General features: G+C 38.4%; 1 protein-coding gene across 9 annotated transcripts in view; it reads left to right on the top strand.

The window, feature by feature from the left end:
• SIPA1L1 (signal induced proliferation associated 1 like 1) overlaps positions 1–26,194 on the top strand; it is a 416,028-nt gene that overhangs the window by 287,535 nt on the left and 102,299 nt on the right. For all 9 annotated transcript variants that reach the window (XM_026455910.1, XM_026455874.1, XM_026455879.1 and 6 more), the window contains 2 exons: positions 5,043–5,173; positions 10,780–10,968. In XM_026455910.1, the coding sequence (XP_026311695.1) occupies positions 5,043–5,173; positions 10,780–10,968 (320 nt within the window). The remainder of the gene's footprint in view (positions 1–5,042; positions 5,174–10,779; positions 10,969–26,194) is intronic.

Genomic DNA, 26,194 nt, shown 5'->3' with positions numbered 1-26,194 from the left:
TAGAAGAACACTTTGTAATTATGGGTATCTTCACTAGCGAACAATGGAAGTCAATGGCTGATAGGAAAACAAATTTAAAATGCTACATCACAGAGCAAGTGTAGATATACTGCCCAGGGACCAGGGGCCTGAGAGGAAGGAAGAGACTGCAGTCCAGTATCTTCTAGCTTAGAACTCAAAATTGTAGCTGTGTGTGGTGGCTCATACCTGTTATCCCAGCACTTTGGGAGGCTGAGGCGGGAAGATCACCTGAGGTCAGGAGTTCGAGACCAGCCTGGCCAGTGTGGTCAAACTTCGTCTGTACTTAAAAAAATACAAAAATTAGCCAGGCATGGTGGCACACGCCTGTAGTCCCAGCTACTCGGGAGGCTGAGGCAGGAGAATTGCTTGAACCCAGGAGGTGGAGGTTGCAGTGAGCCAAGATCGTGCCACAGCACTACATTCTGGGCCACAGAGCGAGACTCTGTCTCAAAAAAAAAAAAGGAACTGAAAATGGTAATTTGCTGAATGAAACTCTTCTCCATGCTGAATGAAACTCTTCTCTACCAGGTTAAATTTAAGTAGTACATTAGGATTTTGAATAGAATAAACCTGTGTTCATATGGAAAGAGTTTTTTCTATACTTCTGTAATCCTTAAGAGAAAAAAAAAGGACAGTGAAGGACAGTGGACAAAAACAGAGCTTTTATTGTAAAAATAATTTTTTTCGAATTCAAAGACTTTGGAAAAGCAGCATCTAGTGATGATAGTGGTGAATTTAGCATGGGAAATTGGACCGGAGTCTCCATCCATGCCAATAGAACTGATACCGATGAAGACTGGCTGGAAAAGCTATTTGGGAAATAGTAGCGAGAGCTCTTTTTTAGTGAAAACTTGACACAAGTTCAAAAATATCTTCCTAGCATTATCTAACCAGAGATGGGTTTTGTTTGAAGCTAGAGTCTGAAGAAAGTGTTTGAATTTAGTTTATAATTATCCCATCACCATTCCGCAAATTCAGAAATATACTTCATTAGCAGCTGGGAAAAGTTACCAAAAAATGTAGTCAGTTTTTGATGATGATACACAAAAAGTTTAAATTATCATTAATTTTACAGTTCTTATTATTAACAAAGTAATCTTATTTTTAGTCTTTAGTTTTAGTTTATTTTATGTAGGATTTATTTTTTAAATAACACAATTTGTATTTTATCTACCAGTAATACTAAAATGATTATGTTTAATATTTTTAGTTTATAAATTTATATTTTATTTACATTTTTGTAATGTTTCTATTTTTGTTCTTGAGATATATTAAATATTTGGTTTTAATAATTTGTTTTTATGAATTCATAACACTTTAAAATAAAGTTATTAGTATCAGTATCCAAAGTAAACACTTGCATTTTCTTCCAGTATTCAGTCCCTCTTTTCAAAGATGTCTGTGCCATACTTCGGATGAGACCTAAAAATTAGAGGACTTAGCCAAATAAAGAGGGGTTAAGAAAAGAATGTTCTCAGCAGATTTTCTCAGATGATAAAAGACTGTGAGTTTGAGCAACTGAAAGAGAAGTTTAGTATCACTGGTTCTCCAAATTTAAGAAGGTGAAAGGTCTGAGCTGAGGCTGGAGTGATTGACAGTGACAGGTTATGAGAACCTTTTGGAAACCTTGGAAAGGGTACAAGAACCTAAGTGTTTTAAGTTTTGTAGTAGGGTCAGATTTGCGTTTTAAAAGGATCATCTGGCAGTGTGAATAAGTTGGATAAAAACAAACCAGTTAGAAGACCACTATAAACACTCAGGCAAGTGATGATAGGAGAAATAATGGCAGTGGGATGAGGAAAAGATAGATTTGAGAGAGGTCCAGAAACTAGAATTCACAGAGCATGACAATGGGTCTGGCATGAGCAACTGGGTGAATGTGGTAGCAGTTGCTGAAATAGGGACTGGATGGGGACCTATATAGGTTTCTGTGGGAAGGTGATAGGTTAACTTTTGCAGATGCATATGGGACAAACGGTTCCATTAGGTAAATGTAAAGATCTCAGACTTTGGCCCGGCACGGTGGCTCAGGCCTGTAATCCCAGCACTTTGGGAGGCCAAGGTGGACAGATCACTTGAGGTCAGGAGTTTAAGACCAGCCTGACCAACATGGTGAAACCCCATCTCTACAAAAAATATAAAAAATTATCCGGGCATGGTGGTACGTACCTGTAATCCCAGCTACTCCGGAGGCTGAGGCAAGAGAATCGCTTGAACCCAGAAGGCAGAGGTTGCAGTGAGCCAAGATCACGCCACTGCACTCCAGCGTAGGTGACAGAGCGAGACTCTGTCTCAAAACAGACAACAACAAAAACAAAAAAGGATCTCAGGCTTAGAGATGTCTGGAGAGGACATGTAGACCTCTGAGAGTCATCAACCTTGAGGTGGTAGTTGAAATTCTGAACGTGGGTGGAATATTCAGATGGGAAGAGGGAGGAAAACCGAGCTGGAACAGCCAGAGCGGTAGGAGGAAAATCAGAAGAGGGCAATGTCATAGGAACAGGGAAGTAAGAGTGTTTCTAGAAAACATGAAGTGATCACCTGTGCTAGATGTTATGGAGAGTTTGAGCCAGGTAAGGACCAAAAGTATCATTTGTTTTAACTTTGAGAAAGTCATTGGTGACCCATGCAATGGAAGTCAGATGTTAATTCTGAAGTGAGGAATTGGACAGCTATTTCAAGAAATTTCCAATGGAAGAAAGAAAAAAGGAGATAACTTTAATTCTGACAGGCAGTAAGGAGTTGAGAATAAATGTGAGTTTAAACGTAATTGAACAATGATGGGAATTAGCAAGTCTAGAGGGAGAAGTTGAAGATTAAAAGAGGGTCATCAAGGCACCTGAGTCCCTAGGAAGGGGGAATGGGCAAATGGGGGTGGGCGTGGGGGTGGGGCTTTGGATCATACAGAAAAAGAAGCTAGAGTCTGGATGCTGGTGACTTTGTGTGGATGGTGAGTAAGTTTGCATCTGAAATAGCTTCTTTATTTCCTTTGTGATGTAGACACATTGTCATTTGCCAAGATTGAGGAGAAGGGAGTTGAGGGGTGGTTAAGGGAGAATAGAGCATGTTTGCCACATCTGCCCTGGAAAAACGGAGAGAGGAGCTGACCAGGGAAAGCTTGAGGATGAGGATGAGTTGACGTTATTGATGGAATTTATGGTGGCCCTTTATCTGGGAATTTCTCTAGCAGCAGAGAACTGCCATGCCACCTGCCCATTGTGAGATATGTGGGGTGTACTTGAGGAGTTCCTAGAAGTTGGTTTTTATTAGAGTCCATGAAGTACAAGGACCAGGTAATGAATGTGACTCACATTCTGTTGCATCCACTGTTGTTCAGTCCTGCAGTGGTACAATATCCTCTGAGGTTACTGAAGCGTGTTAAGCTCTTTGCTCCTTCAGTAAATGGCCCCAGACTGCTGTCTTGTTTTTCTTTAAGTTCTTGTCCGCTTTTTTATACTATTTCTGTCTCCTCCCTTTCTGTTTTCTTCCTTGTTGTCAGTTGTTCTATCACATTGCTGTCTGCATGCAAGTCTGTATCAGCCCTACACCCTGGACTTTGTCAACATCTGGAATTATCACACCTCTGAAATAAAGCTGTGAGCTTGAAGACCAGACAACCAAGCTTATTAGAATTGTGTGCAAAGTAAGAGTAAATAATCTGAGTGTGATTCTCATGTGCTGTGCTTTGAGGATATGCATAAGTGTCTGTACATGAATTTTGTGACATTTAGTGGGTTATTTCTCATATATGAGATATTTGTTGCTTGTATTCCCATTGTGTTTTTCTTCTTTTGAATTTCCATGGCTTATGATAATATTCTTAGAGAACCCTCAACATTTATGATTGTAGCTTTTGTAATTGTGCTTTCGTACCTGCAAAGTATTTTCATATGCATTACTTAATTTTAAACCACATGATTCGACATTTATGCTGTTTTTTCTTATTATTCTCATGGATTTTCAAATACTTATATTTTGTATGGAAATAACATGTATTTTCAAGTGTGTATGCATTTTGTGTGATAATGAGATGTTATGTCACAATGCAGTCATTTAGCCGTGTCAGATATAAGTGAAATACAGTAATGTAAATTAAGCATTTTGGAGGTTTGAAAAACAAATTATCTGTTCTAGTTTTTCATATATTTTCATGTTTTGTGGACTTCATCTGTGAACATCTCATGTATAAACAGTTTAAATTTTTAAAAGATGTATATGCACAGTAAATACCATTTTTCAGTATTTTTTATAAATTAACTTAATTTTGATCCCCATCTTTCTCTTTGTCAAGAGGAAGGTAAATTCAGCGCCAGTCCTTTGGAAGCTTGTGCTAAGGTGTGGGGCCTTGGGCAAAAGGCCAGAACATTGAAGAGAGGCCCTAGGCTCATCAGTCACCTGGCCACACAAGTTACATTAGCCTTGCACTGTGGGATACGTGCTGTGGTCCAGAGCCCTGGGTCCTGCCTCCCTGGGGCACTGTGAAGCTCTTTCCTCTGAGCTCCTACTCCAGCATACATAGGCTACTTGGGAGCAGAGTGCTGCCCAGTGACTCGCAGCACACATCTCTCTCTCCAGTCCAGGGACATCTTTTTTAATCTGGTGGAATCCCCTTTTCTTCAAACTCTGTTCTTAATATGTTTAGAATTTTTTTGAAAAACAAAAGCTAAAAAGCCCTGGCACAAGCCTTCTCTTAGGCAAGGAAGCACGTACAAATGTAGCCTATTTAAATGGTGGGAGAGAGAGAGAAAATACAAATTTATTTTGAGAAATGGTAGAGTAGTAATCTGTAGAGTAGTGAAAAACTCAACAGGCCACCTGTGTTCAGCGTTATCTTCTCTGGAACTAAACCTGTGTAGCCAAGTCTTTGTTTTTATAACTAATTGAAGAATATTAATATTTGTTAAATGTTTACATTTTATTAATATAATTTCTGAGTGACGACCTTAAATACTGAGCAGAATGTACCATTTTCAAAGTGTTAGGTAGATTTTCTAACTTTGTTTTGTCTTATTTTACCTAAGAACACTGGAACTATTTTGGGGCTGATGAGAATCTTGGTCCAGTGGCTGTGAGCATTCGAAGGGAAAAACCAGATGAAACGAAAGAAAATGGATCTCCATACAACTACCGGATAATTTTTAGAACTAGTGAGGTAAGTCGCAAATGAGAGAGATTTGAGGTTTAACTGAAATGGGGGGCGGGGAAAGCAAATAGTAGCAGTAGCAAAGCAATTAAATTTAATAGCACATGGTTACAGATGTCTTTGGAATAAGCAAAGTCCCCTTTCATTTATTCCGGTGGAGATGGAGGTGGACAAGATGGTTAGATCTGGATCCCTTCTTTTCATCAGACTCCGAATAGATGCAATCTACGAATGAGGAGTTTTGATTCAGAGAAAGATATGTCCGTTAAGTGTTGCCCAAGGAAATTGGAGCCCTCAGAATCCCCAGTGGGATATTGTGTATCCTTCTTAGAGCTACTGGAAAGCACCAAGCTAACTTGAGGAGCCAGGATATTAGGGATAAGAGAAGGCCACCGAAGACTTAATTCACTCTTCCAAGCTCTTTCTGAGCTCATACCTTCGCCCAAGAAGAAGGCGGGAAAGAGACTCTTGATTTCTTCCACTATCAGAGTGGAGGAAGTCCACTATCTTTGGGACCCATTGTCTGAGACCTAGAAGGTGGATTCTTTGAACCAGGGGCTATCTAGTTTTAAGTGGAACAGGCTGTTAGTGCTCTTTAGGAATCTAAATATACCCAATGTATGAGTTTTTATTTTAAAATGAAATTTGGGCTAAAAAAAAAAAAAAGAAAAGAAAAGAAATGGAAAAATAAAAATAAAAAGAACCCATACAGCATTTTTTTAAAAAACCCGTGAACAAGTTTGAGATTATGAGGTTCTCCATTTTCCTTGTAAAGCTGTATAATTGGGCCACTTATCAATTTACTGCCTCTCAACTGCTAATTCACTTTAGGATTTTTGTTATGTATTAATACTTAATACCCTTGAGTCATCTAGAAAATAATAGTTTTGAAACTAGTTTAAATAGGGCATTTGGCTTTATTTCCCCCATTGAATGCAAAGCAAGTTTCTGGGGTTGGCATCACTTAATAATTGTTCCTAAGCCTGAACTCCAGGGAAATTAAATATAGGACTTTTAAAGACAAGACTTAAATATCTAATGTGTTGTTTACACTGGACAGAGAGAAATGAACTAACATACTCTCATGTGCTTCTTCTCCGTGGCAAAGCTAATCATTAAGTGGTGTAAATTCTTTTGTTGAGCACAAAGGCACGAAGAACATCACGTTCTGTTTTGGAGTTGTATGCACGTAGTTGCTCCTCTGTAGCTTCCCAGATCCTACTAGTTTTGTTTGTTTGTTTTTGAGACAGATTTTCGCCCTTGTTACCCAGGCTGGAGTGCAATGGCGATCTCGGCTCACTGCAACCTCTGCCTCCCGGGTTCAAGCGATCCTCCTGCCTCAGCCTCCCGAGTAGCTGGGATTACAGGCATGCGCCACTACTCCCAGCTAATTTTGTATTTTTAGTAGAGACAAGATTTCTCCATGTTGGTCTGGCTGGTCTCGAACTCCCAACCTTGGGTGATCCACCCACCTCGGCCTCCCAAACTGCTGGGATTACAGGCGTGAGCCATCACACCTGGCCATTCTTACCAGTTTTTAGTGATACTCTGTTACCTTACTTCCAAGTATTTTTGTCTTTCCCATTATCTTCTTTTTCCCTTCCCAAGGCCACTCTGATTTAAATTCCCATCATATTCTTCCTTTTCTGTGTTGTTTTTTTATCCACCTAAATTCATTTCCTTGTCACTTACTCATCCCATCCTTCATACCAGAGATTAAAGTTTCCTACAGTTCTTTCTTTCTCAGTCAGATGCTGTCACTGGTTTCCATGAGCTTCCCTTCTCAGCATGTCTTGCAGGCTGCTTACATCTGATCGCAGCGCCTGTCTCCTACCTGAGTTTCTGCCCTAAATTCTGCTATGGTCTGTGAACCACACCAACTCTTACCTTGCCCACCTCTGTTCTTTCTGCTTTACTCCCTTGACCCAAAATGTTCTATTTGCGTTCTGTGGTCATAAGATTCTGTTCTCCAGCTAACCCATTTGAATAAGTTGTGTCCCTTGGGTCTGTTTCCTTAGCCTTTGACTGAAACGTTCAAGTCAAGTGTTCAGAAAAAACCATTACCACTTGTTTTTTACATTCAAATTAATGTTCACTTCATGACAACTCTTATTATTGCGTTTTCTCAGGTCAGAAACCATGAAAGCCACACTTTATTCCCATCTTCTGCTTCCTGACCCTGAGATCTGGTCTGTCAGCAACGCTGGTTCATTTTGTCTTCACAATATGCCCAGAGTTCAACTACTACTCCCACCCTCACTGCCCAGTCCTGGTCCTGGTCTTGCTCTGAGAACTGGTCTCCCTGCTTCTATGCTGAAGCCCTGCCTCCTTTTGACCCAAAGTGTTCCTTTGAAATGTCATTCAGATCTCGTCATTCCTCAGTTCAAAATCCTTGAAAGCTTCCTCATCTCCCTCTGAGAAACAGCCACTGTCCTTGCTAGCCTAGGAGATCATGCACATCTGCTTCCCTGTTATCTCTCTGCACCTCATCCCTGATAACTCCTCTTGGCTCAGTCTTTTCCCGCCACACTGGCCTCCTTCCTCCCTGGGCCACCTCAGGACACCTCTGCCTCAGGGCCCTCCCCACTGCTGTGTTCTCTGTCAGGCTGCCTCATCTCCATCTGGCCTTTACTCAGAAACCACGGAGGCTTTCCTTGACCACTGAATCTAAGATTTCTACTCCCCTCCCATTTCATATCCAATTAAATGCTTTATTTTTCATTAATACTTAACACTGTCTTCTCTGTTGTACTTAGTCATTTTGTTTGCTTTTAATCTGTCCACTGGAGTGCAGGCCCCATGAGGGTGGGACTTCAGTCTGAGTTGTTCAGTACAATGTGCCTGATGTGTCAAATGGTGCTTTGCTTCCCTGTTTCTCGCTTGCTTCCCTCCTTCCCTGTCTCCTTTCATCCCTTTCTCCATGTCTTTCCTCCTTTTCCTCCCTTCCTTTCTTCCTTCGTCCCTCTAATGTTTATGTAATTAATTGCCACTAGGTTTTGTATAATTTTTTTCTTTCTAGTAATAAATAATCCCTAAATTTGGTTTAATGGTAATATTGTATAAGACTTTTGATAGAAATGTTTCCAGATATTGGTCCTGGTCTGTAGCTCCTGGACTTTGAGAGATAGTTCCTTCACTCTTTTCACTGAAACCTATTTCCTTAATACAAATGAAATAAGATTTAATTTGTATCAGAGACTTCTCATGTTGCTAATTTCTCATGCAGATAAATATGGCAAGAAAAAAGAAAACACGACAGTGACACTCTGGTGACTTCAGTAAGCGGCAGCAAGATAACAGAAATACAAACAAATCTCTTTCATTTTAGTATAAATAAACATTGCAAAACATAAAAGAAAATACATACCTTTGTAGGCATGGCAGTTTGTTTATGAGCAAAATTTTATGGCATGTGAGTGTTTTTAAGCATAGGAACACGAGGACTTATGAGGACTCACTTCATTCTTGTTTCTGGAAGTCATTAAGAAAAATATCAGTAATACTGGTGATTCAGATGTAAAAAATGAGCCATTCTTTTTCTCATCTGCTTTGGCTTTCATGAGTTAGCTGCTTTCTGTGGCTTAGGATGCAATGACTCGAATTTGGTCTTAGCTTCTAAATTGAGAACACCCCTAGCCTTTGTGGCTCCCTATTTCAAGCTATGTATTATCTTATGAAGGAAAGAGTCAAATAACTGAGTTAGCCATTTTCCATGATGTAAAAACAAAATAAAAACCATTTGTGTTAAATTATACATTAATAGGAAAATAATTTTTACTTGTTATTAATATGAGAAGAAATTGTTTATAATGAAAGAAAAAGGATGCTCATCAAATGAATAGACTGCAAATATTTCTATTACCTTTTTCCTGTATTGAGAGTAAGACATTGATAAATTTTGCTTTTTCTTCTCCCATCTGTCTTGACCCCATCTGTGGGCAAATGTTACAGATCAAGCTCGTCCAACCTACGGCCGGAGGGCCGCATGTGGCCCAGGACAGTTTTGAATGTGGCCCAACACAAATTCATAAACTTTCTTAAAACATTATGATTTTTTTTGTCATTTTTTTTTTTTTTAGCTCATCAGCTATTGGTGTATTTTGTGTGTAGCCCAAAACAAGTCTTCTTCCAGTGTGGTGCAGGGAAGCCAAAATATTGGACACCCATTTTCTAGATTCTAGATTTTACTTCCCTGGTGATTCTTCCTTTGGTTTCCATTTCCTTGCAAATCCTAAGTCGTGCCTAGTTTGCCTGAAGACTGTTAGGGCCTCCATTTTTAACTACATTCTCTGCCTCTATTCCTTCCTCTCACAGTTCATCTTATTTGCAACTTAATTTCTGAGTATACATCATCCCCCTACGAACACGTCCTGAGCTGACCTGTAGGAGCCCAATGAGGTGTGTACCACTCAGTCAGCTTCAGGGTCTTCTGTGCACCCCCAGCTCACAGCTGCATCATCCGTTTCTCCCTGTACTCTCTTTGTGTCCGTCTACAATAATCACTCCTTCCCACTTACTCCCTTTATTCCCAATCTCCATACCTTTGCTCATGTTCTCTCTTGACATTTTCTTGTTGTAGAAATTGTTCCTCTATTTCATGGCCACTTCCTAAAACCATCCCTTTCGATGGGGCCTTTCTTTATGCCCTGAGCCACTGTGATCCATTCTCTGCCTTTGGACTGTCTAAGGACCTGACCTTGTTATGCTTTATTGGATATACTTGTCCTTCTGAGATTGCATTGTGTCTTTCTGACCTCTCACCCTCATTTTTGACAGTCAGTCTTCAACATGCACTCCACTGGCTTTTGTAGCTCCTATTGCTAAGTGGAAATGTATTCAGTTTGATGGGTTTTCTCTTCTTTCCCCATACAGTATTTAAATTATGTTAACAAGTTTGCCTTGTAGACATATTTGGAAATTAAGACTACTTTAGGCTTCATGTCTGGTTAACTTTTCTCCAACACATTATCATTACGTAGGAAAATGTCTTTGCTTAAGGTATTAATGGTGGGTATTTTAAGAAGGGAAGGTATTTTAAGAAATAAGAGAAAATCTAAAGTAACTTCAGCTGCTGTTGCCTGTGCTGCTGTACTGATGGTGATGATTGCCCGGTGGCAGCAGCATTTGATGACATGAATAGTTTATGCTTGTCAGCCATGCATTACAAAGTTTAAAATTTTCTCTCTCCCTTTTTACAATTCAAAGAAGTATAACATCCAAACTCTAAGTATTTATTCTTCAGACATTGCTCTGGGATTCTGCCTTCTTAATTTCCTAATTAGTATGCATAGTGACATTGTATAGCCATATAGAGACCTTGATCTTTACTGATCTCTTTAAGGAAATGTTATTTTTGGTCTTTAAATAAATATCCTCAGAAGTCTTGATTATGTGCTCCTTTGGACTCACCCTTGTCTTGAAAGCATTGATTTCATTTTTCATATGACAGTATCCTACATCACTTCTCTCATTGTTTCTCCCTCACTGGCTTTACCCATCAAAAATCATTCCCTAGCTCTGTGAGGAGCCCCACAGTCCAGGCCTGCAGTGCGTGTACATATGTTCAGGCATCTCACATCCCAGAAGCCTCACCACAGCACCTGTCTCTCTTGCAGCTCATGACACTGAGAGGTTCCGTCCTGGAGGATGCCATTCCATCAACAGCCAAGCACTCAACGGCCAGAGGCCTGCCTCTCAAAGAAGTGCTGGAGCATGTGGTTCCCGAGCTCAATGTCCAGTGCCTGCGGTTGGCCTTCAACACGCCCAAGGTCACAGAGCAGCTCATGAAACTGGATGAACAAGGGGTGAGTTTGCCTTTCCGAGGAGAGCATTCTTGCTCAGGTTTCCTGCTAGGCTTCCAGAATACAGACCTTAATGTTTCTTGTTTTGATGGAGAAAACTGATAACCTTTTATTGTGAAAGACACTGTCTTTGCAATTACTCATTTTGTTTTTACTTAACTCTGAACTCTGAACATTTCTCATCTGATGAAATTCTGTATGTCAGAATTTATAAATAAGGCACTTTAAACTATGTTGAATTCTTTTGATAATCTTCCATATGTACAGTACGTTTTTTGAGTGTCTGAGAGTAAATAATAGTTATAATAATTAATAATAATGAGCATATTTGCAAGTCCCTTTTCTAAGTGCCTTAAATATGTTATCTCATTTAATCTCCCTACCCTGTGAGAAAGGTACTCTTATTATTCGCATTTTAGAGATAAGGACTCTGGGGTACAGAGAGATTAAGTAATAAGTCCAATTTCACACAGTTAGTAAGTTTTGGAACCAGGGTGCAAACATAGTCTGCCTCAAAGTCTGTGCTACTTCACTGTGCTGTTCTTAAAAGCTTAGAGTTTCAAAGTCTATTAGTACCATCAAAGATACATTCTAGCCAAGATTTTTAAATATAAAAATGTAAAATTTCACATTCTACTTAGAGTAATTTCAGCATATGGGCTAATTTTATAGATAATGTATTTATGTACTCTTCCTTTAATTCTTTTAGCATTTTGGCCATATTGCATCCTAGTAGTGGGTGGCAGTAGTTTCATTACATTTAAAAATTCCTCCAAAAATAAAATTAGTTCAGATAGTTTATGTATTTCTTGTTTTCCCATTATGTTCATTTTTCACAGAAGGGTCCAGCTATTGAATGTCATTTTGTGAACAAATTTGGATAGAATTTCCTTTATCAAAAATTCCAATTTTATTAAAGTGAATGGGAGTCCAAAAAAATCGGTTTTAAGGTATATTTATTATTTTAATTCAGCCACTAAGAATATATAATGAAGCAATAGTTAGATATCTCTTTTCTCTCTCTTTTTTTTGGGGGGGAGACAGAGTTTCACTGTGTCACCCAGGCGGAGTGCAGTGGCACAATCTCAGCTCACTGCAACCTCTGCCTGCCAGGTTCAAGCGATTCTGTTGCCTCAGCCTCCCGAGTAGCTGGGATTACAGGCATGCACCACTGCGCCTGGCCAGGTGTCTCTTTTCTAATTTTTGCCTTTTTCTATCCATTTCACTTTTCATAATACACAGCTAATGTCTATTTGACACATATATTTAAAGAATGCTGTGAGTATCCATGTTCATAATGTGAAAATTCGTTGCCCTTTGAATGCTTCAAAAGACTACTGACATATAAACAACATTTTGGAGGCTGTTTTCCAGTAAATATTCTGAACATTTATTCTAACAAAGGAGTAGAAAAATGATGTTTAGGTCCAACTTTATTGATTCAGCCATTTCTACTACAATGTTTATCAAGGAGAATAAAAACATTTAGACATTGATAATATAGTCATATACTTAACATTTGAAATTTCTATTAAAACAGATTATGTACAGGAGATATTGCCATTTTCTTTTGTTTTAACTGTATTAAATAAAAAATGGATACCCTAATTGTAGACATTATGAGGATTTCTGACACATTTTATGTCATCAGTTAGTGATTGCCAAGTGCTGGATCACAGATGGTGCTGATCTCTGATAAACATTTTATAGTCCTATCCACATGAGAAAGATAAGAACACTATAAAGAGTTGGACTCAAAGTTTATTTAATTCACAAAACTGGCCATTATTTTGAAATTATGGCCTTCCTATTCTTGGAAGTATTAAAATGTCCCTTCCTTCATAAATTATTAATTATAATATATGATAGTTGTTTTCTTTAATATCTTTACTAGGCAAAATTAAAATTTGGCAATAAGTCAGTCTCTTCAATTTTACTTTGAAAGTAAGTGCCTTAAATATGTCATCCTGTTCAACAAGAGTATTACTATTAGACAGTAGTGTTTTACTACACAGTAGAATCTAGAGGTTCAAAGCATGCTATTCTGTATGAACAACTCCATGTCTGGACTAAAGAGCACCGGGGGTTGGCCTCTGTCTCTTTTTATCTCCATACATACAGCAGTCAAAGCCCGGATTGTACTGAGATAAAGCAGATGACATGCATACTTAGGCTTTTAGTCTTGGGAGTAATTTTTTTTGGTAGGAAATCTCATTAATGCCTTGGAATTATTCTGAGAAACTGATTATTTTGGTGCCTTTACAAATACAGATTTGAAAAAGGAAATGCTTATAAGTACAGTGGATTGCGCATATGAATCATTGCAAAGCATTTTTAGTTTCCATCTGTGTCGTCATATTTTAAAATTTCCAGCTTTGTGTGTCTTTATATTTAAAGAGATTCACAGTGTGGTACCAGGAAACTGGACTCATCAGAAGGAGCTTTAAATCTCTTTTTACATTTGGTTTAAATGATTCTTTTAATATATTTTATGTTTTTATTAACTGTCTTACATAACCATGCTTTGAAAAAGAAGACACAATTTGTGTCCTATATTGTGGCATTTTGCCTTTCAAATCTTTGCTGCTCTAATTCCTCATTTTACCACTATCAAAAACTAAAGTGAACAGAAAAACAAATTAAAATTTTATCTATTAAATATAAAAGAAAACACTGCACAAAAATCTAATAATTTGTTTTTTAATTTAACTTGACAATGATATATGTGTGGGAGCTGAAGTATGCGTTTCAATTCCTGAAGAAATTTATTTTAGAAAATGAACTAATTCTTTGTAGCTTATCCAGTCTTTTGCATTCTCCATCCTGAGGCCTTTCTGGGACTTTCACTACTTTTTTTGTTTTTTTGAGATGGGGTCCCTGTTGCCCAGACTGGAGTACAGTGGTGCGATCTCGGCTCACTGCAGCCTCTGCCTCCTGGGCTCAAGCAGTTCTCCCACCTCAGCTGGGATTACTGGGGTGCGCCGCCACTCCAGCTAATTTTTGATTTTTAGTAGAAATGGGATTTCACCATGTTGGCCAAGGTGGTCTTGAACTCCTGACCTCAGGTGATCCACCTGCCTCGGCCTCCCAAAGTGCTGGAATTACAGGTGTGAGCCACCGCGCCCAGCCTTTCACTCCCTACTGATGCCCATGTCAATTGTTAAAATGGCAATGAGAAGACAAAGATAACCTGCTAATATTTTCACACTGATAAGAATTTAGAACACTTGATGCTTTAGAAAATTTGTGTTCTTACTGCCATGCACCTTGATCTTCACTTACAGTACAATTGGGTGCATCTCATGATAAAAACAAATGACATAAATACATGTTTCATTTTACTATGTTCTAATCACTTTACTGGCATAATCTGATTTAATCCTCACAGTAGCCCGGTGCAATAGATTGCAGCTATTGGGCTATTTTACAGTCAAAGGGATTGAGGCGTACAGAAGTTCCCAGAGCTATTTTTCTTACCCATTATCACTTAATAGTCCTGAGCACTGGATACAAATTTGCATAATACTGGTCTTCAATTTTAAGATTTCCAAGATCCCATTTACAGATCTCGAATTACTTTGTTTTTAATTTCTTTTTTAAAAATCTGTTTTCTTTATTTTTTTTTTTATTTCTAACTAGGAATTCATTGTAGAATATTGGAATATTTTGATGCTTAAAACTATGCTATAGGCTGGGTGGTGTCATTCACACCTGTAATCCCAGCACTTTGGGAAGCTGAGGCAGGAGGATTGCTTGAGCCCAGGAGTTCGAGACCAGCCTGGGCAACATAATGAGACCCCTATCTCTAAAAAAATAAATAAATAATTTAAAAAACTATACTGTGAAGTATTAGGAAACTTATTATTTAATCAAGTCAACTTTTAAATAATGTAGAAAATTCAAATACTTTTAAATTTGCCATATCAGAGCCATTTTTCTTCAACAGTCATTTAAAAATACCTATATTTCATCTACTCTGTGCAAGGGGAATGAAAGATGATTATGTCAAGCCCTGGCTTAAGGTGTTCCCACATGTAAAGCCCTTAGTACAATGCTGGGCATGTGATAAAACATTCAAGAAATAGGAGCTGCTGATAATAAGATAATAACTTGTTAGTAGCCCTTTACATGCATTATCTCATTTAATCTTTATACATATCCTATGAGAGAGCTTCTGTTGTAGTTGATATATTATGCTTACTTTCACAAGTAAGCAGGACTCTTTCAAATCCAGTAAATGCTTTTTAAGTATGACTCTGCAGGTTGTTAAATACTGTAGAGCACAAAATAGGCTAGTAAGACATAGTCCTTATCCATGAAGGAGACAGGGTCATAAATTAGTGTAATGGATGTCAGGGTTAATATAATAAATCTAGTAAGAGAATTGCAAACAAAGAGCAATGGAGGTACAAGCCAATGGGGACAAGTCATAATGGTTAACTGGATCAGAATGAGATGGGCCTTGGAGGGGAAGAAGATTTCCTTAGGCCAGGGAATAAGCAGTTGCATGGTCCATACTCAGAACAATAGGAATGAGGCTCGGAAGGACAGAAGCACACAGTGCGTTCATGAGGGAGCAAGGAATCCCGCTCAGCAGGAGTGTGAGGCACATGTAAGGGAGTAATAAAAGTAGGTGATTTTTATTGACAGTGACTAGGCCAGGCGCTGTGTGAAACAGTTTCCATGAATTATTTTAATTAATCCTCAGAACCCTTTGATACTATTATTGTTCCTGTTTTATAGCTAAGAGCACTGAGACACAAAGACCAATCACAGTTAGAGTCTGTGCAGGCCGGTCTTGAATCCAGGCATTCAGACTCTGGAGCCTGTATTCGTAACCAGTACATCAGCCACCCTGTCCTCCTTTCCCTCCCAATGAATGGGAGAAGAAACTGGAATTATATTGCTGCAGACCTCAGTGCCCAGTATTCAGTGTAATATGTTAAACCCAAATAAAATTGGAATGGGTCTGGTTTATAAATATTTAAGGAACAGTTGCTAGTTTGCAGTAGAGAAAATTGGTAGTTCTGTTTTCATTAGGAAATGTCAGGTTTCATGTACACGGTAATGACTTTGCCTAACTAATCTTCACTGTTTTTCTAGATTATTAAAAATGCAGGGAAATGAAAATATTTATTGGGTTCTCAAATTTTAAGAAGTTATCCTTCAGGTTATTGAAGTTAGAGTAAGGGAGAAAGTGATCATATTTAATTTAACTCTGCAATAAATATCTCAAGAATGGATGTAAGGAAATGAGCAATGTTTATGTGGTAACGAATAGCACTGACCCTTTGATTAAGGACATGAATGAAATTCTCTGCTGACTTCGCCTATTCATTGCCTTGCCGCATTATTTTATTGTGAAGATAAATGAGTTTGACTAGCCATTTTCTCTTTGATTCAGGCAGCTAATTTTGAAAAATGACCCATAGGGGAAATATTTTTTCCAAAACTGATTTTCTGTAAATGAAGCTTTGGCAGAACAATTGCCATTCCTAGAATTTTAATCATCTCTTAGATTATGATGTTAGCTAATGCATGTTTAGAGTTCAGATGGCTACCAAATTGATTCCAGACAACTGGTAGATCCATATGTACATTTTCAGGAAGGAGACATCCACAATGGCCATCTAGTCAGGGGAAGAAATCAGTGGCATCTGTAGCTTTGTCTTGTGTGTTTGCAAGTAGTGATCACGCTGTGCTGACCCATCCCTGTCCTTTTGCCTGGCTGAGACTGGATTGGATGACAGGATGGAGTCCCTTCCAATGAGAAGATTCTGCGATTAATGGGACTGATAGTGTTAGCATCTGGAAGACATGTGGCTATGGTAGGACTGCAGTTTGCAGTGAGAGAACACAGCAAGACTGAGATCACATGTGAGCATGTGAGGACTCAGATCACAGTTCAGAAAGACACAAGAATTGGTGGCAAACATTTCAGTCTTCTGGATTTCGAATTGGGGATTGCGTTTTAAATTCAGCTTTAAAATAAAAAGTTAAACTAATTTCTTTCCTGTAGGATTTATCCAAAGTAGGCAATAGTTTCAAATGGTCCCAAAATCAAAGCAGTGTATCTATGTTTACATTCAGGGGTTCGATTTCTGCCAATTCCTATGACCCTTTTCTCCCCTGCCTCGTAGTTAATCACCTTATTAGTTTCTGTATTTCTGTTTAATTATGCAGATACCACCAAATACGCATATGCAACTTTACCTCACCCCCTTTTTAAAAAAATTAAGTTCTAGGGTGCATGTGTGCACCATGCAGGTTTTCTACATAGGTGTACAAGTGCCATGTTGGTTTGCTGCACATATCAACTTGTCTTTACACCAGGCATTTCTCCCAATGCTATCCCTCCCGCAGCCCCCCACCCCCTGACAGGCCCCCAGTGTGTGATGTGTCCATGTGTTCTCATTGTTCAGTTCCCACCTATGAGTGAGAACATGCAGTGTTTGGTTTTTTTGTCCTTGTGATAGTTTGCTGAGAATGAAGGTTTCCAGCTTCATCCATGTCCCTGAAAAGGACATGAACTCATCCTTTTTATGGCTGCATAGTATTCCATGCATTTCACCCCTTATACAAAGTAAAACAGGCTGTAGACACTTGCTTTTTTCATTTAGTAATATATTTTTGAGATTTTTTTGTCAGTACACAGAAAGGTTTCCCAGCATTTTTACTACTGCATAGTATTTCGTTGTACTGCTGTACCATAGTTTATTTCATAAGTTTCTCCATTGATGGGCATTTATGTGTAGATTTAAGTCCTTTTCTCTTACAAACAGTACTGCAATGAAGACTTTTTTCTGTGGAATTAAAATTCATCTCAATGTCAAAAAAATCAGGTACATTTATTATCAACTTAATAGCCAGTATGAAACATTTTATCTTTGTGAGAAATTTTGCATAATACATTATTAGATAAAATTATTGTGTGTATGGAGTATTTCCTTTACATTATGCCAAAGATAAAAATAGGTTAGAATATATCTGTGTACTTTTATATAAATAATTTTGAAAGCATCTGTCAGATTTTTTTTTTTTTTTTTTTTTACAACTTTACTACTTAGTATCCATATGTCATTTTTTTAAAGCAGTTGGATTTTTGTTAGTAATTCCCAATGAGGATATACATTTTCTAACTGGCATTTTTTGCTCTCAACACCAAATTTTTCCAGTTTCTTTGTCATTCTTTTTGGAGGACTGTATAGAGATGTATCTTCAGGAAGTAGTTAAGGGAGTTATGTATATGAAGAACAAATCAAAGCAAATAATGTGAATTACAAGAAATTTTTTGTTTGTTTTAATGATCAAGGTCTTTACTTTCAGTAATGACAAAGTTGCTTATTGCAGACCAGCCTCCATTGAGAATAACCAGGAAAATTGAACAAAATATTTTAAAAACTATGTTTGGACTTTGTATTCTGGACAGATGGAATAGATGTATTTCTCTGCATTCTTCCTGCTGGGTATAGCCAGCAACCTTGGTCATGTGTATAAAACAAACATAAAATGAATCTGAAAGGTGGAGAGAAGCAGCGGGCTGGTTAGGGGCCTTGAGATCTCAGGAATGCCACAGCCCAGACCCTGGGTTTTCTCTTTGCTCGTATATCCCAGTCTTGGGCTGAAGAAGTCAGCAAACTGGAAATGCCCATAGACACGGCCAAAATGTCCCCCAAACGTCTGTTCTTTTTAGCAAAAGGACCAAGAGAAAAAAAAAAAGGGGCAAACTCAAGACAGAAAACTGTAAAGCAGGAACTTCTCTACTCCAACTGCACACTACAAAAACAAACTAACAACAACAACAAACCCACAGCGTTCCCTCCTCCTTAATCCTTGCTGAGGCATTATTAGAGAAGGCCAAGTGAGGAGCTGGAACTTTCATCACTGTGGAGTGGTAATGAAGCACTCCTCCAGCTCCCCACTGTGTGGCATCAGAAGAGGCCTGATGGAGAGTCAGGACATTTTTGCACACCCAGCAATAACGGGGTCTTCTTACCAAAGTGTGGGTGAAAGCTACACGGGCAGTAGTAATCGTGCATGCCTGATACCAACCAAGGTGGTATCAGGAGAGACCCAGAAAGGAGCTGGAATTCTCGCTGCTGCCTAGCAATGCAGAGGTGCTGCTTTCCCTTAGGTGTCATGGAGGTAACTTGACGTTCAACCCCACCTTGCAGTGTCCCTTTCTCTATACCAGAATGGTAATAAAGAAGGCCTGCTAAATAGATGATTTAAATACGATCCAGAGTCTCATAAATTAATATCCAAAATGTCCAAAACTGAATTTAAAATCACTGCTTATACCAGCAACTGGGAAAATCTCAACTTGAGGGAAAAATTCGATCAACACACGCCAATACTAAGATGACACAGTTGTTAGAATTCTCTGACAATGATTTTCTGACAGCCATCATGAAAATGTTTCAATGAGAAATTACAAGCATGATTTTTATTTATTTTATTTTATTTTACTTTATTTTATTTTATTTTTATTTTATTATATTATTTGGAGACAGGGTCTCGCTCTGTCACCAGGCTGCAGTGCAATGGCTCAATTTCGGCTCACTGCATCCTCTGCCTCCTGGGTTCAAGCGATTCTTCTTCCTCAGCCTCCTGAGTAATGTTTGTATTTTTAGTATTTTTACTAGAGATGCCCAGCTAATTTTTGTATTTTTAGTGGAGACGGGGTTTCGCCATCTTGGCCAGGATGGTCTCGATCTCTTGACCTTGTGATCCTCCTGCCTAGGCCTCCCAAAGTGCTGGGATTACAGGCGTGAGCCACCACGCCCGGCCACAAGCATGATTTTAAAAAATGAAAAAACAGAAACTCTTAGCAAAAAATTGAAGGTATTAAACAAATGGAAATGTTAGAACTGAAAAATAGAACAACCAAAATGTAAAACTCAGTAGATAGGTTTTTAGGATGCTAGTGGACCCTGGATATGGGCCATTAGCAGTCTACCAAAAATTATAAATTCTGAAATGTAAGGTACTTCAGTGGGCTAGATACCCTAGAAGCCCCTGTCCCCAGAGACAAAATGGAAGGGACAGAAGAAAAAAATCAGTGAACTTGAAGATAAAACAAATAGAAATCACCAAATCTGAACAACAAAGAGTAGACTGGGGGAAACAAGTGAACAGAGCTTCACAATTTGTGGGACTACAATAAAATATTTAACAATTGTATCTTGGAAGAAGAGGAGAAAGATGGGAAGCCTTGAAAACGTATTCAAAGAAATAATTTGGTAAGAAATTTCCCAAATTTGGTCACAGGCATAAACCCACACATGACAGAAACTGAGCAAATCCCAAACAGTATAAATCCAAAGAAGTCCACAGCAAAACACATAACAGTAAAATTTTTGAACACTAAATACAAAAAAAAAAAAAAAAAATCTTGAAAGAAGCAAAAGATAAATGACATGTTACCAAATTTGGCCAAAGGCATAAACCCACCGATGCCAGAAACTTAGCAAATTCCAAAAGGCATAAATCCAAAGAAGTCCACAACAAGATACATCATAGTAAAGTTTTTGAACACTAAATACCAAAAAAAAGAAATCTTGAAAGAAGCAAAAGATAAATGACTTGTTACCTGTAAGGGAAGAATGGCTGAGCATGGTGGCTCATGCCTGTAATCCCATCACTTTGGAAGGCAGAGGCAGGTGGATCACCTGAGGTCAGGAGTTCGAGACCAGACTGCCCAACATGGCGAAACCCTGTGTCTACTAAAAATATAAAACATCAGCCGGGCATGGTGGCAGGCGCCTGTAATCCCAATTGGAGGCTGAGGCAGGAGAATTGCTTGAACCCGGGAGGTGAAGGTTGCAGCAAGCCTAGGTCACACCACTGCACTCCAGCCTGGGTGACAAGAGCAAAATTCCGTCTAAAAACAACAACAACAACAACAACAACAACAAAAACACCTATAAGGGAAGAAACATTTGAATCACAGATTTTTCATCAGAAATCATGGAGGCCAGAAGGAAGTGGCATGATAATTTTCCAAGAGATAGAAGAAAAGAACTGTCCACCCAGAATTCTATGTTCAGGGAGAATATCCTTCAGGAATGAAATTGAGATATTCTCAGATAAAGGAAAATTAAGAGAACTTGTTACCAGTGGGCCTACCCTTAAAAAGTAGCTATCTAAACAGAAAGGAAGTGATAGAAGAAGGGATCTTGGGAGGGCACGGTGGCTCACACCTGTAATCCCAGCACTTTGGGATGCTGAGGCAGGTGTGTCACCTGATGTCAGGAGTTCGAAATGAGCCTGGCTAACATGGTGAAACCCCATCTCTACTAAAAATACAAAAAATTAGCCAGGTGTGGTGGTAGGCACCTATAATCCCAGGTACTCAGGAGTCTGAGGCAAGATAATCGCTTGAACCCAGGAGGTGGATGTTGCAATGAGCTGAGATGATGCCATTGCACTCCAGCCTGGGCAACAAAAGTGAAACTCCATCTCAAAAAAAAAAAAAAAAAAAGGCGAGGGTATCCTGGAACTTCAGAGAGAAGGGAAGAGTAAAAATATGGGGAAATACTTTTCTTAATGAGCTTCCTAAATTATTTTGCCATTTGAAGCAAACGCTATAACAATGTCAAATGTGCTTTTCAAACGTGTACAAAATTTTTTAAATGTAAGTGTTTTATACATGGGGAAGAGTAAAGAGAGTAAAGAGAGGTAAAGTTTCTACACTTCACTTCAATTGGTAAAATGATGCACGTGGATATCAGCTATATAGATAAAGATATACATAGTAATACATAGAGCAATCACTAAAAAAACTTAAGTTCTAAGAGATACATTCAAAAGCACTATAGATAAATCAGAAAGGAATTCTAAAGAGCACTCAAGTAATTCTCAGAAAGAGATAAAGAAAATAAATGAAAAATAAGATAAAATGACAGACTTAAACTCTAATGCAGAAATTAGTTCATTAAAAGCAAAAGATCTAAATATACCAGTTAAAGGACAGAGATTGGCAGAGTGGATTTTGAAAAGCATTATCTAGTTATATAAACTATAGAGTTACTTGAAATCTAAGTAGTTGAAAGGAAAGAATGGAAAAAGATATACCATGCAAATGTGAATCAAAGGAAAGCTATGGTGGCTTAATAATGTCAGATAAATTAGACTTCAGAGCAAAGAAAATTAACAGACTGAAAGGGTCATTACATAATGATGAAGAAGTCAATCCACCAAGAAGACAGCAATCCTAAATATATATGCATCAAACAGAGCTGCAAATGTGAAGGAAAAAAACTGACAAAACTAAAAGGAGAAATAGGTAAATACACAATTACAGTTGGTGATTTTAACAGCTCTCCTTCCACAATGGAAAGGAAAACTAGACAGAAAATCAGCAAAGACATAGAACTTCGACATCAACCGATAGGATCTAATTGACATAAAGCAGTTTACTCACAACAGCAGAATACATGTTCTTCTCAGTTGCACATGGAATGTATGCCAAGATAGACATCCTGTCCCATGAAGTAAACATCCTCAAATTTAAAAGAAGTGAAATAACAAAGTATGTTTTCTAATCAAAATGGAATCAAACTAGAAATAACAGAAACATAATGGAAAAATCTCTAAGCACTTGGAAACTAAAAAACATATTTCTAAGTAACCAATGGGTCAAAGAAAATACTTCAAGGGAAATGAAAAATGTATGTAAACTGAATGGGAAGGAAAAGACAACATATGAAATATTGCGGAATACAATTAAAGCAGGCTGAGGTGGAAATTCACAGTACTAAACGCTGCATTAGAAAAGGCAAAACATCCCAAACCAGTAATCTAAGCTCATAACCTTATGTAATTAGAAAGAGAAGAGCAAAATAAACCCAAAGCAACTCGAAAGACGGAAATGGTATAGATCAGAAGTCAATGAAATTGAAAATAGAAAAACATTAGAAGAAATTAATGAAACAAAATGCTAGATCTGGCCAAGTGTGGTGGCTCACTTTGGGAGGCCAAGGTGGGCAGATGACTTGCGATCAGGTGGGTGGATCACTTGAGACCAGCCCAGCCAACATGCTAAAACCACGACTCTACTAAAAATACAAAAATTAGCCGGGCATGGTAGTGCACACCTGTAATCCCAGCTACTCAAGAGCCTGAGGCAAGAGAATTACTTGAACTCAGGAGGCAGAGATTGCAGTGAGCTGAGATGGCGCCACTGCACTCCAGCCTGAGTGACAGAATGAGACTCCATCTAAACAAACCAAAACAAAACAAAAGCTACATCTTTGGGGTTTTTACATTTGTTTGTTTTTTCATAAAACGCAGATCCTGTGCGTGTGCACACATGCACACGCGCGCGCGCACGCTAAATCTTTGAAATGATGATAAAATTGAAAATCCTCAGGCGGGCGCGGTGACTCACGCCTGTAATACTAGCACTTTGGGAGTCCTAGACGGGCAGATCATGAGGTCAGGAGATCAAGACAATCTGGGCTTAACACGGTGAAACTCCGTCTCTACTAAAAATACAAAAAAAAAAAAAAATATTAGCCGGGCATAGTGGCGGGCGCCTGTAGTCCCAGCTTCTGACCCGGGAGGCGGAGCTGGCAGTGAGCTGAGATCGCGCCACTGCACTCCAGTCTGGGCGACTGAGCAAGACTCCGTCTCAAAAAAAAAAAAAAGAAAAGAAAAGAAAAAATCCTCTAACAAGACTTACAAAGGAAAACAGACAAAACAAATCTTGTCAACACAGTAGTTCCTCAGTATTCATGGTTTCTCTTTCTGCAGTCAACTGTGGTCTAAAAATAGGAGAGTACAATACAATAAGATATTTTGAGAGAGGGGCAGTACATTGTACATTCACTTAACTTATTACATTATATTGTCATAAGCGTTCTATTTTATAACTAGTTGTTAATTTCTTACTATGTCTGATTTATAAATTAAACTTTATTGAGTTGGGCTCAGTGGCTCACACCTATAATCTCAGCAACTCAGGAGGCTGAGGTGGGAGGATCATTTGAGTCCAGAAGGTCGAGATTAGCCTGAGCAACATAGTGAGACACTGTCTCTACAAAACATAAAAAAAAAAAAAAATTTATCCGGGCTTAGTGGCTCATGTCTGTAGTTTCATCTACTCAAGAGGCTGAATCAGCAGAAGGATCAATTGAGTCCAGAAGTTAGAGGTTTCAGTGAGCCATGGTCAAGTCACTGTATGCTAGCCTCGTTGACAGTGCGACTTAAAAAAAAAAAAAAAAAAAGAACTTTATCCTAGATTTTTAGGTAGAGGGAAAAACATAGTATATAGTTATATAGGGTTCAGTACTATCCATGGTTTCAGGCATCCACTGAAGGTCTTGGAACATATCCCTCATGAATACGGGGGCACTACTCTATCAGAAATGAAATGAGATATTACCACCAGCCCCCCCAGTAGCAACAATATATTAAAGAAATAATGTATACAACTGAATACATATAATTGTGACAAGATGAAATGGGAGAACTCCTCAGAAAACAGTCACAACTCAGCTAACTGAAACAGTATTTGAATAGCCCTATGATTATTGAAAAAATTGAATTCATAATTTTAAGACTCCAAAAATGAAATCTACTGGGCCAGATGGTTTTCCTGGAGAATTCTACCTAACATTTAAAGAAGAATTATCACCAGTTCTGCACAATTGCTTCCAGAAAATACAAGATAAGGAACATTTAAATTTCACATTATGAAACCCTAATACCAAAGCCAGACAAAGGCAGGAAAAAAGAAAACAACTTACCACATCCCTCATGAATGTACATATAAAATTCCTTGAAAAAAATTAGTGAAGATAATAAAGTAGAAAAAAAATCTGTAGACCATGACCTAGTTGGATTTATTCCAGAGATGCAAGGCTGATTCAGTATTGACAAATCAGTTAATATAGCCCATCGTACTAACCGACTAAAGAAGAAAAATCATGTGATAATATCAATTGATGCAGAAAAAGCATTTGATAAAATTTGAGCTTATTTATGATAAAAACTAGGAATGCAGAGGAACTGTCTCAGCTTGATGAAGAACATTTACAAAACTTCTATAGCTTGCATTATTCTTAATGGTGAGAGACTGGAGAAGGGGAAGGATATGTGCTGTTACTATTGCTATTCAACATAGTACAAGAAGTTCTAGTCAGTGCAATAAGGCAAGAAAAAGAAAAGGCGTGTAGATACAGCAGTGGAAAAATAGAACTCCCTATTTCAGATGACATGTTGGTCTGTGTGCAAAACCCTAAGGAATCTATAGATAAACAACCTGGAACTACAAAAAAAAAAAAAAAATGTGTTTAACAAGGTTGTATGATTCAACATCAACTTACAAAAATCAGTTAGATTTCTTTCAGTGAATATGTGAACCCTGAAATTAAAATATACCATATACAATCCCTAAACAAACAAAACATGGAGCCAAACACGATAGCCTGTGCCTGTAATCCCAGATACTTAGGAAGCAGAAAGATCATTTGAACCTAGTAGTTCAAGACAAGCCCAGGCAACACAGTGAGATGCCATCTAAAAACATAAAAGCTTGGGCATGCATCCTAACAAAACATGAATAGGACTTGTATTTTGGTAACTACAAAACCCTGATGAAAGAATCAGAACCCTAATGCTGGGCATGATGGCTCACTTCTGTAATCCTCATGTTTTGAGAGGCCAAGGAAGGAGGATTGCTTGAACCCAGTAGTTCAAGACCAGCCTGGGCAGCATAGTGAGATCCTGTTTCTATAAAAAAATTTTAAAAACTTAACCGGGCATGGTGGTGTGCATTTGTAGCTCCAGCTACTCAGGATGCTGAGCTGAGACAGGAGGATCACTTGAGCCCAGGATTTCAAGGCTGCCAGAAGCTGTGATCATCCAACTATAACCTGGGTGACAGATTAAGTCCTGTCTCTAAAGAAACCAAAGAGCTAAATAAATGGAGAGGCATACTATATTTACAAATGGGGAGAGTCAACATACATTAATCATGTCAGTTTTCTCCAAATTGATACAAAGTTTAACTTCTTAATGTTTATCAAAATTCCAGCAAGGTTTTTTTGTAGTTATAGACAAGATTATTCTAAAGTTTACATGAAAAAACAAAGGGGGAGGGGGAGCAAGATGGCCGAATAGGAACAGCTTCAGTCTCCATCTCCCAGCACGAGCGACACAGAAGACCGGTGATTTCTGCATTTTCAACTGAGGTACTGGGGTCATCTCACTCGGGAGTGCCGGA

Source organism: Piliocolobus tephrosceles, chromosome 6, assembly GCF_002776525.5.
Source record: "Piliocolobus tephrosceles isolate RC106 chromosome 6, ASM277652v3, whole genome shotgun sequence".
In the NCBI taxonomy this organism is placed as follows: Eukaryota; Metazoa; Chordata; class Mammalia; order Primates; family Cercopithecidae; genus Piliocolobus; species Piliocolobus tephrosceles.
The sequence above is the reverse complement of the archived record's forward strand: the minus strand, read 5'-3'. Positions and strand labels throughout refer to the sequence as shown.